Source organism: Oncorhynchus masou, chromosome 4 (genome assembly GCF_036934945.1).
Source record: "Oncorhynchus masou masou isolate Uvic2021 chromosome 4, UVic_Omas_1.1, whole genome shotgun sequence".
Classification (NCBI taxonomy): domain Eukaryota; kingdom Metazoa; phylum Chordata; class Actinopteri; order Salmoniformes; family Salmonidae; genus Oncorhynchus; species Oncorhynchus masou.
Window position 1 is genome coordinate 12,123,491 of NC_088215.1, and position 18,711 is coordinate 12,142,201.

Consider the following 18,711-nt stretch of genomic DNA (forward strand, 5'->3'; position numbering starts at 1 on the left):
CTGTGTGTTATATTATAATTAAGTCTATGATTTGATAGAGCAGTCTGACTGAGCGGTGGTAGGCAGCAGCAGGCTCGTAAGCATTCATTCAAACAGCACTTTACTGCGTTTGCCAGCAGCTCTTCACAATGCTTCAAGCATTGCGCTGTTTGACTTCAAGCCTATCAACTCCCGAGATTAGGCTGGCAATACTAAAGTACCTATTAGAACATCCAATAGTCAAAGGTATATGAAATACAAATGGTATAGAGAGAAATAGTCATATAATAACTACAACCTAAAACTTCTTAACAGGGAATATTGAAGACTCATGTTAAAAGGAACCACCAGCTTTGATATGTTGCCATGTTCTGAGCAAGGAACTGAAATGTTAGCTTTTTTACATGGCACATATTGCACTTTTACTTTCTTCTCCAAAAATGTGTTTTTGCATTATTTAAACTAAATTGAACATGTTTCATTATTTATTTGAGACTAAATTGATTTTGATGTATTATATTAAGTTAAAATGAAAGTGTTCATTGTTCATTCAGTATTGTTGTAATTGTCATTATTACACATACAGTGGGGCAAAAAAGTATTTAGTCAGCCACCAATTGTGCAAGTTCTCCCACTTAAAAATATGAGAGGCCTGTAATTTTCATCATAGGTACACTTCAACTATGACAGACAAAATTATACGTACATACATACATACATACATACATACATACATACATACATACATACATACATACATACATACGTACGTACAACTATGACAGACAAAATTATACATACGTACATACATACATACATACATACATACATACGTACAACTATGACAGACAAAATTATACATATTATACGTACGTACGTACGTACGTACGTACATACGTACATACGTACATACATATTAATCGGAAAATTTTTGTATCTGCTTTTTTTGGTCCTCCAATAATTGGTATCGGTGTTGAAAAATCATAGTCGGTCGACCTCTAATTCACTGACACTGAAGCTGATCAAACATACCCTAGCTAGTCTAACAGACAGATATTTAGCCATAAAAGCTAATGTGATATGGTTAAGGCCTACTACAGTACATTCGGAATGTATTCAGTCCCCTTCCCGTTTTCCACATTTTGTTACGTTACAGTTTTATTCTAAAATAGATCAAATTTAAAAAAATCCTCAATCTACACACAATACCTCAATGACACAGCGGGATTTTTTTTTTATGTTTGCAAATTCATAAAACATGAAATACAGAAATACCTTATTTACATAATTATTCAGACTCTAAATTGAGCACAGGTGCATCCTGTTTCCATTGATCATCCTTGAGATGTTTCTACAACTTGATTGGAGTCCACCTGTGGTAAATTCAATTGATTGGACATGATATGGAAAGGCACACACCTGTCTATATAAAAAGGTCCCACAGATGACAGTGTATGTCAGAGAAAAAAAAACAAACAAGCCACGAGGTCAAACTGAGCAATCGTGTGAGAAGGGCCTTAGTCAGGGAGGTGACCAAGATCTTGATGGTCACTCTGAAACAGCTCCAGAGTTCCTCTGTGAAGCTGGGAGAACCTTCCAGAAGGACAACCATCTCTGCAGCACTCTACCAATCAAGCTTTTATGGTAGACTGGACACCATCCCTATGGTGAAGCATGGTGGTAGCAGCATCATGCTTTGGGGATGTTTTTCAGCGGCAGGGACTGGGAGACTAGTCGGGATCGAGGAAAAGATTAACAGAGCAAAGTACAGAGATCCTTTATGATAACTTGCTCCAGAGCGCTCAAGACCTCAGACTGGGGCGAAGGTTCACCTTCCAACAGGACATCGACCCTAATCACAAAGCTGTCGTGGCTGTGGGACAAGTCTCTGAATGTACTTGAGTGGCCCAGCCAGAACCCAGACTTGAACCCGATCTAACATCTCTGGAGAGAACTGAAAATTGCTGTTCCTGTGCACCAACGCTGCCCATCCAACCTCACAGAGCTTCAGAGGATCTGCAGAGAAGAATGGGAGAAACTCCCCAAATACAGGTGTGCCAAGCTTGTAGCATCATACCCAAGAAGACTTAGGGCTGTAATCAGTGCCAAAGGGGCTTCAACAAAGCACTGAGTAAAGGGTCTGAATACTAATTTCTAAACCTGTTTTTGCTTTGTCATTATGGGTTATTGTGTGTAAATTGAGAAGATTTTTTTTAAATATATTTTAGAATAAGGCTAACGTAACAAAATGTAGAGAAGTGAAGGGGTCTGAATACTTTTTTCAAATGCTCTGTATATACTTTTGAACCCCAGCTATAGGGATAATCCATGACATCATGGTCTAGGAACCAGAGGCCAAGAGCTGCATTGGATGAAATCAAAGCAGAGAGAGTCCTGTGTGGCTCAGTCGGTAGAGCATGGCGCTTGCAACGCCAAGCGTCGTGGGTTCGATTCCCGCTGGGGCCACCCATATGTAAAAGTAGTGGCCCCAGCCGACTTGTAAGTCGCTTTGGACAAAAGCGTCTGCTAAATGGGATATATTTATTTTTATTTATATATTTAGAGTGGCTGACAGTGGACTGTCATAGCCTGTCACAAACAAACCTGAAACAGGATGTGTAGCATCAAGGTCTATTCTCTCTACTACCCTCTCTCATCCTCCACCGTTCATTTGTGTTTGACTCATTTAACCAACTGCTGAAGCAAAACTGTAAGTAACCAAACTATTGAATATCCCTATGTTCATAAATGGCCATTTTAATGAAATACCATGGTAAACTCGGCCTAGCCGTGATTCCACCCAGCCAAGCAGTACTGTCTGGCTCTGGAAACATCACATGCTCTGCTGGTCTGTGCTGTGCTGTATAGACAACAAGGAGACCCAGGGCAATCATATAGAAAGGAAAACCTACACGTTTCCATTTGCTCATCATTACATGTTCCCTGCCCCTCACTCACAGTTCAAGTGCTAGGCTTTTGTCGTAGAAAGAATTAGCTCTCGAAGGATAAAAGACAATCAATCTGGCAAACTTAAAGTACTGAGGTTCCAATGATCCCAAGAGCGAGTTGCTGTGTCCCTTCATGCCATCTCAGTGAATATTAAGTGTTGTTGTCACAGTGTGTATCCTATTGTGTAACACGTAGGCCTATGCGAACTATTGCATTCATTGCACACTACTACAAGGCTTAGGCTAGCAGAATTATTACAGCGTAATAAGATCACGGTCAGTGAAAAGGGTCAAATGTTACAGAAATCTCCTCTAGCAGAAGCAGCTGTCTCTCTCTCCCACTCTGCAGTAACGCCTCCATATAGCTTGGTGGCTATTCCCATTGTCCTCAAAACAATGCTGCCAGTGTTGATGTCCCTAGGCCCGGGCATGGGCAAACTCTCTTTCCCTCTCTCTGTCATTCCTCCTCCCCTCCCTCTCACACCAGGAGAAATAATAGCACAACCAAACCTGTTTTATTTACGTACACTGCCCATTCTGGGCCAGGGATTAACACCACCAACAACAGACTATAGCATGTTGTTTATACTGGGTCAGCCTGTCAGACCCGAGAGAACAGACAAACTACTGTGGTGACAATGGACAGAAAGTACATGAACTCTGACTTAGACAACTTTCTATGATATGCAATAACGAGGGCCATAGAGAACAGAAACCAGACGTAAGCATATAGCCCAACGTGACCTTTGCTCCCTAAAGTCTATAAATTAGCATGAACCATATTACCGTTTTCAAATGTGTGGGTTAACTAGAGTATCGCCTTTGTGATATGAATTAGTAGCTCATGAGTCGTGTGCAGTTGTGAACGGTGGCATGACAGTGTGGCAATAGTAGGTCAGCTCGGGTTTCTATGTCAAAATAGTTGTTGCATAATTCGCGTGTGGCGTTGCATTACTATAGCCCTCATTAGTAACCTGGTCGGCCTTTTTGAATCTAACGTAGCCGCATTCTCGTTCGGACCTGCGCAAACCGTGGGTATGTTTTTGCGCAGAGTACGGTAATGAAACTGGTGAAGTGGTGCTAATTTCGTGCCTCGGCACTCATCTACCTTAGCAGTACTACAGGGACAAACATGATCTGGAAAGCCCATTAGAAACATGTACTCAATTAAGTCATATCATTATTTTGTAGCTAGTTACATAGCTAACAGTTACAATGTGTGCCGCTACACCACAACATTCAGTAGCCTGGTTACGGTAGCTAGCTACGTTGACACGCTTTGAAACAGCAGGCAAGCATCATACACCTCACTGTCCCTGCTGGTTAGCCGTTAACTAGCCGTTAACTAACCGTTAACTGCAGAAAAACACCAGAATCTGGTTAATGCAAAGATGCTGTCTTTTGACCTCAGCAGGGACAGTGCTTATTGATTGACATGCTCGGCACAGCCTGCGCGCTATCTGGACATGTGGTGACACAATCTCTACCACAAAGACGCATCCATATGTCAATTTATTCAGCTAGACAGACTTCTCACTAGAAATGTCATGATATTTATCGAGATGTAAAGTGACTAAAACGATAAACACCCTTACCTGAACTGCGTGTTTCTCGTCAAGCTTTACAGTACTGTCAAATAACACACATAGCGGAAATTATCTGTAATACAACTCCTCCTATTTTTTATTCTACATGAGCAGCAGGCCAATCAAAATCTGAAATCGTGGATATCTAATCCAATCTGCATCCAGGGATGAAATGTTACAACATAGCCCGCCTATCTAAATATACATATGAGAGAAGTAGCCAGTCGCACTGCAAGGTGGAGAAGGGGACGCTACAAATAAACCTGTGATTGGCGAGGTGTATATGACTGACGATTACACTAACCAGTAACAAGAGATAACAAACCAAAAATGTACTGTACAGTTTATGCATGAATTTAGTAAATGAGCATGATTTTAGTAAATGAATCTTGATAACTGAACACTCACTTTAGCTGCTAATAAAATATTTATGATGAATCCTTGAACCCGACTACAAACTAATGACAATACATATTGATCAACTGGGTATGTAGTCCATGACATTGCCCACTTTATACAGGTGCCATCATAATAATATTCAAATAAAAAATGTCACACAAAAAATGTTATCAGAATCTTCAGACATCTACCAAGATGTATATTAGATAGGAAAGATAAGGCAGCAGTTTATAAAAAATAATGATATTAATCAGTATTTAGTATTGAATGAGGGATGATTTATTCAATCACTGTTGTGATGGTTTAAAGACCCTATAATTAGGGTAACGCCACATCCAAAACGCTGGGGCCCCTCTTTTCTATGTACACCAAGTTACTCGGTTGTCACATGGTCTCTCCTATCATTGCTATGCGGATGACACTCAACTGCTCTTCTCCTTCCCCCCTTCTGACACCCAGGTGGCGACAGGCATCTCTGTGTGCCTGGCAGACATCTCACCTTGGATGTCGGCCCACCACCTCAAGCTCAACCTTGTCAAAACGGAGCTGCACTTCCTCCTGGGAAAGGCTTGTCCACTTCAAGACGTCTCCACCACGGTTGACAAATCTACAGTGTTCCCCTCCCAGAGTGCAAAAAACCTTGGCGTGACCCTGGACAACACCCTGTCGTTCTCTGCAAACATCAAAGAAGTGACTTGTTCATGCGCTACAACATCCATAGAGTACGACCTTTCCTCACACAGGAAGCGGCGCAGGTCTTAATCCAGGCACTTGTCATCTCCCATCTAGACTACTGCAACTCTGCTTTGGCTGAGCTCCCCGCTTGTGCCATCAAACCCCTGAAATGTATCCAGAATGTATCCATCTCCTGCTCAGCCCAGTCAAAGCTCTTCTCTGTCCTGGCACCCCAATGGTGGAACAAGCTTCCCCCCTAAAGTCAGCACAGCGAAGTCCCTGTCTATCTTTTGAAACCATCTGTAACCCCCCAAAAAGGCACTTCTCTTTTCCCGCTAACACTGACTTAGCTAATTAATACTTTGAGGGAAAATGAAAATTATACGATTGTGATGTGTTGTCTCACCTAGCTATTTTAAAATGAATGCACTCATTTTAAGTCACTCTGGATAAGAGGTCTGCTAAATGACTGAAATGTCATCCATACAGTAATTCAGCATTGACATAAATCAATTTAGTTAACAACAAGCAACACTTAAAGCATTCACAAAACTAATTTCATACATTTGTGCAAGTATGAAAAGTGTGCTGTGAGTCTTGGTGCCACATTCAACCTGGAGCCAAGTACATGCATATACTGCCACCCAGTGGTGCTAACTTGTCAGTACACCATAGCGTTTATTATCTGGGCTATTCAACCTGGAACATATAATTTACATGTGTATCACATTATGGGAAACTCAACACTGTTCTCAAAGCAGGCTGCCGGTTTTGGGAGTGACCTTTCATAACAGGTTAGGTAGACTTACACAGCAGGTTAGGAGAGGGTTTCGTTTTGTTTTTTGCCCTAGCACTACACAGCTGATTCAAATCATCAAAGCTTGATTTTGTAGTGGTAATATTTAATTGACAAAATGCATGTTAAGAAAGCTAAATTCAATTAAATTTGGCTCAAAAACCAATTGAATGTTTGTGTAATTAGATATGGCACTATTACTACTTCCTCTGAAAACGTTGGGGAAAAAACATAGAGAAAACAAACTATTTCTCAAGGAAATTAAAAGAATCATGACAATAAAATAATGTACTCGGATCTGTAGATGATCTATTTTTGTGATAAAGTCAAATATGCCTAACATTTAGGGCTATGAGTTTTTCCTGACCATGCACTGCCCATAGATAGAGGACTCTAGTGCTCAAAATCCTGTTTTAGCCTGGGCAGCACAATTGAGGACTTTCAACATCTTGAAGTAGTTAACTGGGTGGAACATCCTATAGGTTAAGGAAGGCTCACATAATTCTATCCGGGTCATCGAGCGGAATCAGCCCATGAATTACACTCATTAGCAAACATTCCATAGCTGCAGGTGGCAGTATATCGCCAACCTTGGCTTTTTACCTGTTCAAACAACACACTCCAGGTGTCAGTATGCACCCTTTCAGTTTGTTTACCAACTCATAGAAGTAGTAGAAGAAGAAAATTGACAACTTCAAACGGAAGATGGACTCAATGTCATTGACTGTGCGCTCACAGATGCCATAATGGAACAGATACAAAGAAAAGTCCTCTATCATTCTCATGGTACTAGCTAGTAGGATCCTTCTGATTTCTCTCTATGTGTGTGTTCACAACGGCTAAAGTCTCTGCCAGAGAAGCCGGTAGTAAATCGACTGGAGTTACTACAAGACTGAGGTGGCCAGAGCAGGGATGGTGGATGAGTTTGAGAAGAACATAGGGTTTTGCCAATGTGCACACGTGATGTGCTAATGTGATTGGTTCGTTGGCTATAACTGCACTCGTTTAGATGTTGCTTTCCCCCCTACGGTTCAGTGCCATCGATGCTCAGGAAGCAGAAGCAGTGAGTTACAAGTTATATGGGTAGGGTTAAGAGTTTTTTTTCTGGACAAGCCAGTCACCATTGCCTCATTGATCCAATATTACTATTAAATTAAATATATTGCTATTAGATCATGTAGAAAGTTTATCATTGCGGGAGTTGATATTCTTTGTCAAAGTTTGTATTTGGTAAATGAGTGCCACTGACTTGGCAGAGATGGCATCGCTACGCATCTTCAAATCAAATGTTATTTGTCACATGCGCCGAATACAACAGGTGTAGTAGACCTTACAGTGAAATGCTTACTTACAAGCTCTTAACCAACAATGCAGTTTTTAAGAAAATACCTAAAAAAAAAGGTAAGAGATAAGAATAACAAATAATTAAAGAGCAGCAGTAAATGACAATAGCGGGGCTATATACAGGGTGTGCCCGTACAGAGTCATTCGAGGTAATTATGTACATGTAGGTAGAGTTATTAAAGTGGCTATGCATAGATAATAACTAAGAGTAGCAGCAACGTAGACATCACAGAGACGTAATAGAACTCAATGTTCTCGATCTAAACTACGCAATCTTCAAACGAGGGTAAATCCATTCGATTTTTTTGCCCGCACCCCTTTTGATTTTGAACGAAACCGTCCATACATATTTTCCCATTGATGTATTTGACCATTTTAAAACCCAATACGACCACACATGTAGATACAGAACCATGCCATTAAAATCACTGAGGATGGCAAAACGGTTTAAAAACGTATTTCTATTGTGGTCCTCATGAAAATACATGAAAAACAAAATATACCCAAGATTATAACATGGAAACAAAATACGTCTCATCAATAGGGAGGAAACTGTCAAATGAATCAAATAGATGACCATGTAACGTTTATTGAAAACAATTATATTTTCTTTAAGCCTTTGCAGTTTTAAAGCATTTTGCCCATAAACCATTTCTCAAGGTTAATCTGAAAACTCCCTAGCGTATGAGTGGATATTATATGGTTTGGTACACCATTCCATTCCTCTGCACCAGTGATAAGAAAATAGCCTTTTCCAGACATGCTCCTATAGTGCAGCGGTCTGATATAGGCAACACTGGCTTTGGTGTGATGACTATGAGAGTCAAATCAAATGAAATTGTATTTGTCACATGCGCCGAATACGACAGGCGTAGTAGACCTTACAGTGAAATGCTTACTTACCACCCCTTAAACCAACAATGCAGTTTTTAAAGAAAAATAAGTTTAAAGTAAAAAATTAAATAACAAATAATTAAAGAGCAGCAGTAAAATAACAGTAGCGAGACTATCTACAATTGGTACCAGTACAGAGTCAATGTGCGGGGGCACATGTTATTCGAGGTAATTTAGGTAATATGTACATGTACACTATCGTTCAAAAGTTTGGGTTCACTTAGAAATGTCCTTGTTTTTGAAAGAAATGCACATTTTTGTCCATTAAAATAACATCACATTGTTCAGAAATACAGTGTAGACATTGTTCATGTTGTAAATCACTATTGTAGCTGGAAACGGCAGATGTTTTAAATGGAATATCTACATAGGCGTTCAGAGGCCCATTATCAGCAACCATCACTCCTGTGTTCCAATGGCACATTGTGGGAGCTAATCCAAGTTGATAATTTTAAAAGGCTAATTGATCATTAGAAAACCCTTTTGCAGTTATGTTAGCACAGCTGAAAACTGTTGTCCTGATTAAAGAAGCAATACAACTGGCATTCTTTAGACTAGTTGAGTATCTGGAGTATCAACATTTGTGGGTTCGATTACAGGCTCAAAATGGCCAGAAACGAAGAACTTTCTTCTGAAACTCGTCAGTCTATTTTTATTCTGAGAAATGAAGGCTATTCCATTCAAGAATTTGCCAAGAAACTGAAGATCTCGTACAACGCTGAGTACTACTCCCTTCACAGAACAGTGCAAACTGGCTCTAACCGGAATAGAAAGAGCAGTGGGAGGCCCTGGTGCACAACTGAGCAAGAGGACAAGTAAATTAGAGTGTCTAATTTGAGAAACAGGCGCCTCACAAGTCCTCAACTGGCAGCTTCATTAAATAGTACCCACAAAACACCAGTTTCAACGTTAACAGTGAAGAGGCAACTCCGGGATGCTGGCCTTCTAGGCAGAGTCGCAAAGAAAAATCCATATCTCAAGAGTGGCCAATAAAAAGAAAAGATTAAGAAAAAGAAGAACACAGACACTGGACAGAGGAACTCTGCCGAGAAGGCCAGCATCCCGGAGTCGCTTCTTCGCTGTTGACGTTGAGACTGGTGTTTTGCGGGTGTTTTGAAGGTTAAAATATGTCAACCCTGTTTGCAAGCTTTTAAATTATATTAAACTCATCCGTTTATATTTTCCAGTGGTGAAAACATGGATGTCTCATGGTTTGGTCAACTTTGAGCACCTTTATCTCCTGAATGTTTTGACATTCAGGTCCAAAAAATCACTTTCTGACCAAGTCATGGTCAAACATGTATGGAAAGTTTTGTTTAAATCGAGGGATGCTGTCAAAAAGTGATTTGAATTCAAATGGTTTTACCCAGGAGAAATGCCAAGACACACGATGGATTCAGTTGGGTATTGCTATTGGGTTTGCTAAACTTCCATTTCAGCCCTGCTGTCAAGAAACAATGTGGTGACACTTGAAACAGTCACATGTCTTGAATTATGCGAGCATGCCAATGCTTCTACTTTTCTTCTGCAGATGAGCATAACGCTGTTTAATCATTGCAAGCACTAATGTAAAACTTAACTGCATGTTTTATGCTAACTCTGCAAACTAAACGTTTGACAACCTTGCAAGTTGTTAGCACCAATATTACAGCCAAGGTCGGAATGCAAAACATGAGATTTCAGACGAACGCCTACGTGTGGGAAGGATAACAATAACGACTATATGCCGTGCAGGACAAGCACACGTTGCATGGTATAATATTTCCATAACTGACATGGCTACCAAAACGTTTTATTTACAACATTTTAATTGACAAAATACCTCGTTACGTCCAAGCTTTTACCCACACTGCGCAACTGTGGAAGTGCCTCTATTTCTTTGGTGCATCCATTGATCGGGAAACAAATAAAGAGTGTATATCGCCCACTACCGTGTTGGAGTGTGAAGTGGTTCCAACATGAGGAACCTTGCTCACCACTGCAAAATCACGACGGGTTTCTTGGGGATGGTCATATTTTAAAAAAAAATATATATATATATAATAAATAAATATACTGAACATCCTCCCAATTTCGCTAAAGCTCCCTAGGCTACTTGGTGATGGAAAATGCCATATCATTCCAAAACCGTAGCCTAAACAACCATGGGAGAAATGAAGACATGTTGAGTAGGCCTATATGAAACGCTTAGTGATGGATGATACAACGGTTCATGTGGAATTAAAAGAAATTACTAGATAGATGGAATAATACTGGTTGAAATCTACTGTTTTTGTGTTTAATATGACAGAGATGAATAAAACCAAATCATAGCATCCAAACGTCATTGGTCGTTTCAACTACCGTTTAGTTTATCAAATGGCCACAAGACACAAATAAAACAATATATCAAGGAAAAATCTTATGAAAGCGTATGATTGTAATTATTATTACAATTTTAATAAATATTTATTATAGGAGTACGGCTATTAGTGGTAGTGATGGGCATATTACAACAACCGCACAAGTCTAGTCTTGTGAAGGTAGCCTATAATTTCCGTTTTTCTTGTCAAAGTAGGCCTAATTCGCACAACTATTAAATTGTTAAGAAACATATATAGCCTAAGTATATTGTTCGTTTAAACATTGCAAGTATCAAGAAAACTTTGGCAGTTTTTGTTGCAGCAATTTGCCATTCCAGTCGTCATAGATGAACGAACTATACAACTATTATTCAGAATAGATGGAGGTTAAATACTGAACCTTGAAATGAGAAATTGTTGTTACATTTCTAATGAAGAGAAAATTAGGAGAAAATGTAGGCCTACATTGGTTCCTGTCAGTCAAGACAATTTTCCCTTTCAATCTTGATGTTCACCGTGTGGTGTAATGCGTGTAAACTGTGTTCATTGACGAGACAAAAGCATTTCAACAGAAGTTTAAATTATAATGTTTATTTACTGAGCTCAGTTTTTACAGGTATGAGAGAATAATTAAAATAAGACCATGTATGTACACAGTACAGATACAGAGATATTTAATAAATATCAATATTCCTGCGCCTTCTTCCATCAGAGTTGCAGGACACGTGAACACTATTATTTACAATGATATTATTTATATTTCTTGAAAATAAAATCGTTTTTTTTAAATCATACAAATATCCCATTTGTAATTGGTCTTAAGGCCTCATAGTAAAAAAGTACAAATTGTTTATGCACATTTGTTTTCTAAAGTAATTTTCACTCCATGAAAATAAACCGGATTTACAGAGCTTGCAACTGGAAAGAAATGCGGCAAATGTACACATGCATAATTCTGTTAGTCATGATTTTCCATAATTGTGTGCACGGACAATAGAATGTGAAAATTCGTCAATATTGAACAAATGACAGACATTTTACAGTTCAAGTATGCTTTTCGAGAGCTCAAAATAGGCCTAGTTGGTATTTTAAGGCACGTTCAATAAGGCTGTTTTAAGTACTTTTTCGTTGCATGGCGCACAGGGCTATATATTACGCACGAGGATATTGACGTTGTCTAGGCCTGTTATGAATGACAAACTTTATGTTAATGCCCCCATTTGTATAATCGAAATGGATACAAAAAATGTCTAGGTCTAGTGATCAATTACACACGCTGTTAGTTGCAAGTGGCAAACAGGTTGTGTTTTAAGGTCTCGCGTGCATTGACACCTTGGCCATTGATAACTGCTCAACTATCAGAAATCGCTATCAGAAATATACAAAATAAGGCCTATAGGTCTTTGATATAAAATGATCTTGCAATCAACAATGTGGCCAACATTTGGCTAAGAATATCTAGGCATGAGAACATGTCCCACAAGTATTGGCCTGTTTGACTTTAATGAGCGTATACAACATATATCTAAAAATGATCTCTGTCGCGTAGACAAATATAGGCCTTTATAGGCCTTCTGGGAAATGATGGCTTTCTGGAAAAATGTATCCATGATCCAGACAGGGGGTAAAGTTAAGTGTTGCAACCATGTTTGAAAACATATACAATGACATATGATTTCATCTCAAACGTAAATGCACAATTTAAGTCAAGACAAATAATACATTCCATAGGTGACAGGTCCACCGAAGAGTCCCGGAACAGGTAACGTGGGCCTGGGGTAGGCGTTAGAATGTCCGTAGAGAGATGGAGAGCCCATGTGCGCTCCCAGGGGGAATGGCAGAGCAAAGGCAGGTAGCATGGGTTTCGACGCCAGTTTGTACTTTTCCAACTCTGCCTCCTGAAGTCTCTTGGCTTTAGCCCTCCTGTTTTGGAACCAGATTTTGACCTGGGTCTCGGTCAAATTGAGGGAGTTGGAGAATTCGGCACGCTCCGCAATGGAGAGATACTGCTTTTGTCGGAATTTCCTTTCCAGAGCGAGCAGCTGGGAGGTAGTGAAGGGCGTTCGAGGTTTTCGGTTGTTTTTATGTTTCCTTAAAGGGCATGGAGGTGGACTTAAGCTTCCTGGAGGGACAAATAAATTAAAATGTATTGTTATTAAATGTAAACCTCAAGGGCGGCTGACCCTTTAAAACAACACATTTCACTGCGCCTATGTGACAAAAAACTATTTTTTTTCCCGTCATAATTAGTCTCACCAAACAACGTATGCATTTAAGGACATTGCCATAAGGTTTATTCCTGCACCGTGGCTTTTAATGGATAGGCCTACCAATTTCCCAATTCCAAAATAGGCCTATGAAAAACACCGGGAACATACAGGAACTTTGTCTAATGGTGCACAGTTTAGACCCATCAGGCTACTCTGAAATAACATTGTATTATTAGACTGATATAGGGACATTTCGAGGCAAATTCTATAGATTTTTGGATAGACAGGCAGGACCACAGTGAGGTAGGCTTACGACGATCTATTATGTGAGGTAATAACGATCTCATGAATACGATAACATCAATAACAGACTAATAATAGAAAAACTAGAAATATTACTACTGCTAATAATATGCCTATTACTACTTTATTATTATTATAGACAAACAATAGGGAATACTTGGCCTAATTAGTTGACCAACATTTAGACAGCCAATATCTCTGGAAGCAGGGACTTACGAGGGGGAGTCGAGAAAGATGTAGTCTGGAACCAAGTGCTCTGGTCTTTCTCACAAAAATCTTGATTGTCGTCATTCTGACAGTCCGACACGCTCTGCGAGCTTTCCGGGGAAACTTTCCTCTCCACGTAAAAAGTCCTTGGAGAAAACTGTTCTGTAATCTGCACCGCCGCCGCCACAGGCTTCGGTTGAACGAGACCCGAATCCGAGGAGGGAGAAGAAGAATAAGTCCTGCAGGTTGTTTTCTTGGAAATCAATGATTCGACGCTGAATGGAAGACTGCTCGTCTTACTTTTGTATCCTTTGTCAGTTGTCATATCTTTGGGTTGAAGCTCCTCACACTCCGTATCTGACTCTTCTTTCTGGTGGAGTTTAATCTCGCGGGACAGAGACCCCGATAGGCAAACGGGATTCATCTCAAAGGGGTACGGGGCCATACACCTCCGCCTGGCCAGCTCAGGAAAATCGAATCGCGATCGAGAGTATAGCGTCTGGTGCTGTCCTCGCTGTCAGAATATTGCCCAGTAGCTCAACTCACTAGATGGGGTCGTCTATAAAAGGGCAGTAACTGTTCCCCTCTCCACGCCGTCCAATCATCGTCTCAACTTGGCCTCGTGACGTTCCCAGCGCTCCTTTCCTCCGTATTCATTGGCCCTCTGCCTTCCAAGAGACATCAAGAGGCCCTTTGAAAGCGACAAGAAGTTTTAATCATACAGACCCCGTGCGGAGCTGGTGCATTGATAGCTCAAGGGTTTTTTTGTCTCCACGGAACACAAAGTAGACCAATTTTAGCGCAATTAACCAGTGGGGAGGCCTCATGAGTATTTACATCCATTAGTTGAGCACTTATTGGAACCTTTTAATTAATTAATTTCACACCCGAGAACGCTGTGATAAGATGCAAAAGAATGCAAGGTTATAAAGGGATCCTTCTAAAGTATTAAATAGGCTAAAATAAAATATGAGAAAGGGCAAACAATATGGAAATACACAAAGAAATTGAAATTCGTTAGAATATTAAAAGTCATGTAAACATTTATGAACAGACATATTGAATAAATAAATCGATATGCTATGACTGTTGGTCACACAGCATTACGCCAATTTAAATGCTGTCATGGACTTTTTAAAGTTTACAATAGGCTCGGTTGAGAAGCAACAGGCGCTTTTTCTTCAGGTCAAACTATTTAATAAGCCAGACAAGTTGTGTTTTGGAAGGCGCCAGCCTCGGCGGGATCAAAAAGGAAGCTACCTCGGGGAGAAAAGGGAACGGTTAACTCCACTTAACCAATTGTACTCGAAATATTTCGTAGTCCAGTGCATAGCTTCAGGAATGAGGCACGACCACTGACATTAAAGACGGTTAGCCTGTTTCACTTCTTGGAAGAAGAGAACAAACAACTTGATCGGATGATAAGAGGGGCAGTATTTCAAAAATGTTTTGGAATATGATCATATTTACACAGAAAGAATACACATCGAGCAACATTGAAATTAAAATGGTCAAATTAACAATGGGGAATAAAAACTAAAATACAAAAGATCAGGTAAAAAAGTCAATGCAATGAATATTGATTTCGATTTTTTTAAATAAAGCCTATTAATCTTTATAACAAATATGGAATATTTGGCCTTTGCCATCATATACCTTCCACAAAGTAAAGTTAAAAAAAACATACATTTAAAAAGGGACAATTGACAGCTTTTTAAATATATGAAAAAAATAAAACATTTACTTGACAGTTTCGAATAGCTGTGGTGTCATGGCCTGATTTCATATGTGGTGACCTAGTTGTCTCCTATCACAAAACATTATTTGGTAGCCCTTTAAAGTGGCAGCATAGGCCTTATGTGACCATGTATTATTTTAACATTAATGCCTTTGATTGAAGTGTCACCAGCACCCAAAATAAGCTCTTAAAGTTTAGTCTCTCATTTCCTTCAGGAGCTTTGTAACACAAGGATTCTCTCAGACATTCTCCTTCACTAAAATCATCACTTTGCCCCAGTGTCATTGATGTCAACTATCTTTCATGACATGTATCATCCCAAAGCGTTGCCCTTCTGTACTCCTAACATGACACCATAGTAAATAACACCATATAATCCAAGATGGCCTCCCTGGCATGGCCAACCCCACTGAAAGCCTGTTTGACATCCAACAGTCATCAGCTGGATCTAATACACAATTGAGACTTGGTAAAGTGCAAAATGGCCACCTAGTAGGCCACAAGTGGGGGTTTTGTCTTAATTGAATTGCCTTAGCCCAATCACTCTTAGGTTAATATTCTGGCAAGGAAGACACTTAGAGAGACAGAGAGTGCAGAGTGCATGATCACTCCAATACACTGGAGACCCACTCAGCCCTCTCTGGATTGTCTTTGTTACTCTTCACACTTCAATTTACATCTTAGTTGGATTAAAGGGTGAATAATTCAATATTTGAATCTGGCCATTCATGAGAAGGCACGTGTGATTGGTTCCCATTACTTGACCGCCAGTCAGTCATGTTTGGTTTATGACCTTATGTGTCCTTAACTCCTTAAAGATGCACTCTCAAACTTTTGTATAATTTCAGCCACTAGTTTTGAAAGTGGTGCTCATGAGCCAAAAGTGGTCCCCGTTTTTTGGGTGCTACGTCATCCAACTGTGTACCACCTCATCCATTTTGTGTGATATGTTACGAATGTAGCAATTTTTATGATATCATACGATTTTTGCAATTTGTGTGATATGTTACAAATCCAATTAGTGCAATATGATTTTGTGTTGTGCTTAATAAGATTCCAGAGTGCATCTTTAAGTCACACTATGAATTAACTTGTGTCAAACATTAAGTGTAATTGGTCAACTTCATTTGACAAAAAGTCATATTTGGTTTATGATCTTAAACGACTTATGTCAAATCACATGACTGTCATGGTCGGAAAACTTACCAAACTGACGTAGTTCTGTGGGCAATCAGGCTTTTTCTCAAAGCTGCACAAGGACAGGAAAGATTGATTGGTTAACTCAGCGGAATGACGTTGCCTCGAGCAGCACTGCAGATATTGCGATGAGCAAGATGCACGACTTCGCTTTCACACAAGGGTTCTTTGTAAGGCAAAGTGTTCTACCTAGAACCTTTTAACATCCTAAGGAAGAAAGTATTCTTTGATGATTCTTTGGAAGGCAAGAAGGGTTCTCCATAGAACCATTGATAATATTTCCCAGCATGCTCTGTTTGAAGGGAGATTTTCGGAATGGTTTGTTTTACTGTAATATCTGTGTTTTTGCATGTACATTGATTGGTTGATACATCTTATGCTACACAAAGATAAATAACCTACAGTTTTCTAAATATCCAATCTGTTGGATTTATTGCACCCGTTTAGATGATTGAGGTAGTCTCAGTGTAGAATCTTCCCTACCCTGTCAGTCATTCTGAATGCGGGTTGCAGGTAATTAACAATTCCACTTGTTGGAAATCCTAACTCTGGCTGGATTCCAATAGGAATTACACATCACTTTGCAAGCCATCATAATGTGACTTGCAGGCCTGGTGTGGCCTGTAAACCAGGAGATTCCTAACATCACTGTGTTTGGGAGTAACTAGGCCCTCAAAGAAAGGCCTTATGACATATGTAATGTATTGTCATAAATAATAACTTTTTATGGCCGGTGGAACCGTTCATTGAGGGTTCTAGGAAGAACCTTTTGATGATAAAGTGGTTCTTGGTAGAACCCTTCATAGAGGGTTGTAGGTAGAACCGTATACAGGGGTTCGTCGGAGTGTGGTGTCAGGAAAATAACCTCACACTCAACGTCAACAAAACTAAGGAGATGATTGTGGACTTCAGGAAACAGCAGAGGGAACACCCCCCTATCCACATCGATGGAACAGTAGTGGAGAGAGTAGCAAGTTTTAAGTTCCTCGGCGTGCACATCACAGACAAACTGAATTGGTCCACTCAGACAGACAGCATCGTGAAGAAGGCGCAGCAGCGCCTCTTCAACCTCAGGAGGCTGAAGAAATTCGGCTTGTCACCAAAAGCACTCACAAACTTCTACAGATGCACAATCGAGAGCATCCTGGCGGGCTGTATCACCGCCTGGTACGGCAACTGCTCCGCCCTCAACCGTAAGGCTCTCCAGAGGGTAGTGAGGTCTGCACAACGCATCACCGGGGGCAAACTACCTGCCCTCCAGGACACCTACACCACCCGATGTTACAGGAAGGCCATAAAGATCATCAAGGACATCAACCACCCGAGCCACTGCCTGTTCACCCCGCTATCATCCAGAAGGCGAGGTCAGTACAGGTGCATCAAAGCTGGGACCGAGAGACTGAAAAACAGCTTCTATCTCAAGGCCATCAGACTGTTAAACAGCCACCACTAACATTGAGTGGCTGCTGCCAACACACTGACACTGACTCAACTCCAGCCACTTTAATAATGGGAATTGATGGGAAATGATGTAAATATATCACTAGCCACTTTAAACAATGCTACCTTATATAATGTTACTTACCCTACATTATTCATCTCATATGCATACGTATATACTGTACTCTATATCATCGACTGCATCCTTACGTAATACATGTATCACTAGCCACTTTAACTATGCCACTTTGTTTACATACTCATCTCATATGTATATACTGTACTCGATACCATCTACTGTATCTTGCCTATGCTGCTCTGTACCATCACTCATTCATATATCCTTATGTACATATTCTTTATCCCCTTACACTGTGTATAAGACAGTAGTTTAGGAATTGTTAGTTAGATTACTTGTTGGTTATTACTGCATTGTCAGAACTAGAAGCACAAGCATTTCGCTACACTCGCATTAACATCTGCTAACCATGTGTATGTGACAAATAAAATTTGATTTGATTTGATTTGAAGAGAATGTTATTTGAGAATGTTATTTCGTCCAGGACTAGGCTTAATCTGAGTTCGGGAAAATTACCATAAGAGTTTGCGTCATTTCAAAGTGCCTGGATATCTAGGCTTCCAATCTCACATAT

General features: G+C 40.0%; 2 protein-coding genes across 4 annotated transcripts in view; both read right to left on the bottom strand.

Annotated features, from left to right (window-relative positions):
- Positions 1-4,611, bottom strand: part of LOC135524012 (patatin-like phospholipase domain-containing protein 6) — a 41,109-nt gene extending 36,498 nt beyond the window's left edge. For all 3 annotated transcript variants that reach the window (XM_064951138.1, XM_064951120.1, XM_064951129.1), the window contains exon 1: positions 4,523-4,611. The gene's annotated coding sequence lies outside the window, so the exon portion shown is untranslated. The remainder of the gene's footprint in view (positions 1-4,522) is intronic.
- A 6,923-nt stretch (positions 4,612-11,534) lies between these two features.
- Positions 11,535-14,224, bottom strand: LOC135524073 (homeobox protein MSH-C-like). The gene is made up of 2 exons (XM_064951247.1): positions 13,693-14,224; positions 11,535-13,085 (listed from the first exon to the last, which is right to left on the bottom strand). Exons 1-2 carry the CDS (start codon positions 14,126-14,128, stop codon positions 12,670-12,672), a joined length of 852 nt encoding a protein of 283 aa, XP_064807319.1. The 5' UTR covers positions 14,129-14,224; the 3' UTR covers positions 11,535-12,669.
- Positions 14,225-18,711: the final 4,487 nt, after the last annotated feature.

What these genes read in the sequence shown, in the direction of transcription:
- LOC135524073 (XM_064951247.1), bottom strand. Translation starts at nt 14,128, where the DNA reads ATGGCCCCGTACCCCTTTGAGATGAATCCCGTTTGCCTATCGGGGTCT. An exon ending in ATCTTTCTCGACTCCCCCTC is followed by an intron (nt 13,086 to 13,692) that starts GTAAGTCCCTGC and finishes TTGTCCCTCCAG; the next exon opens with GAAGCTTAAGTCCACCTCCA.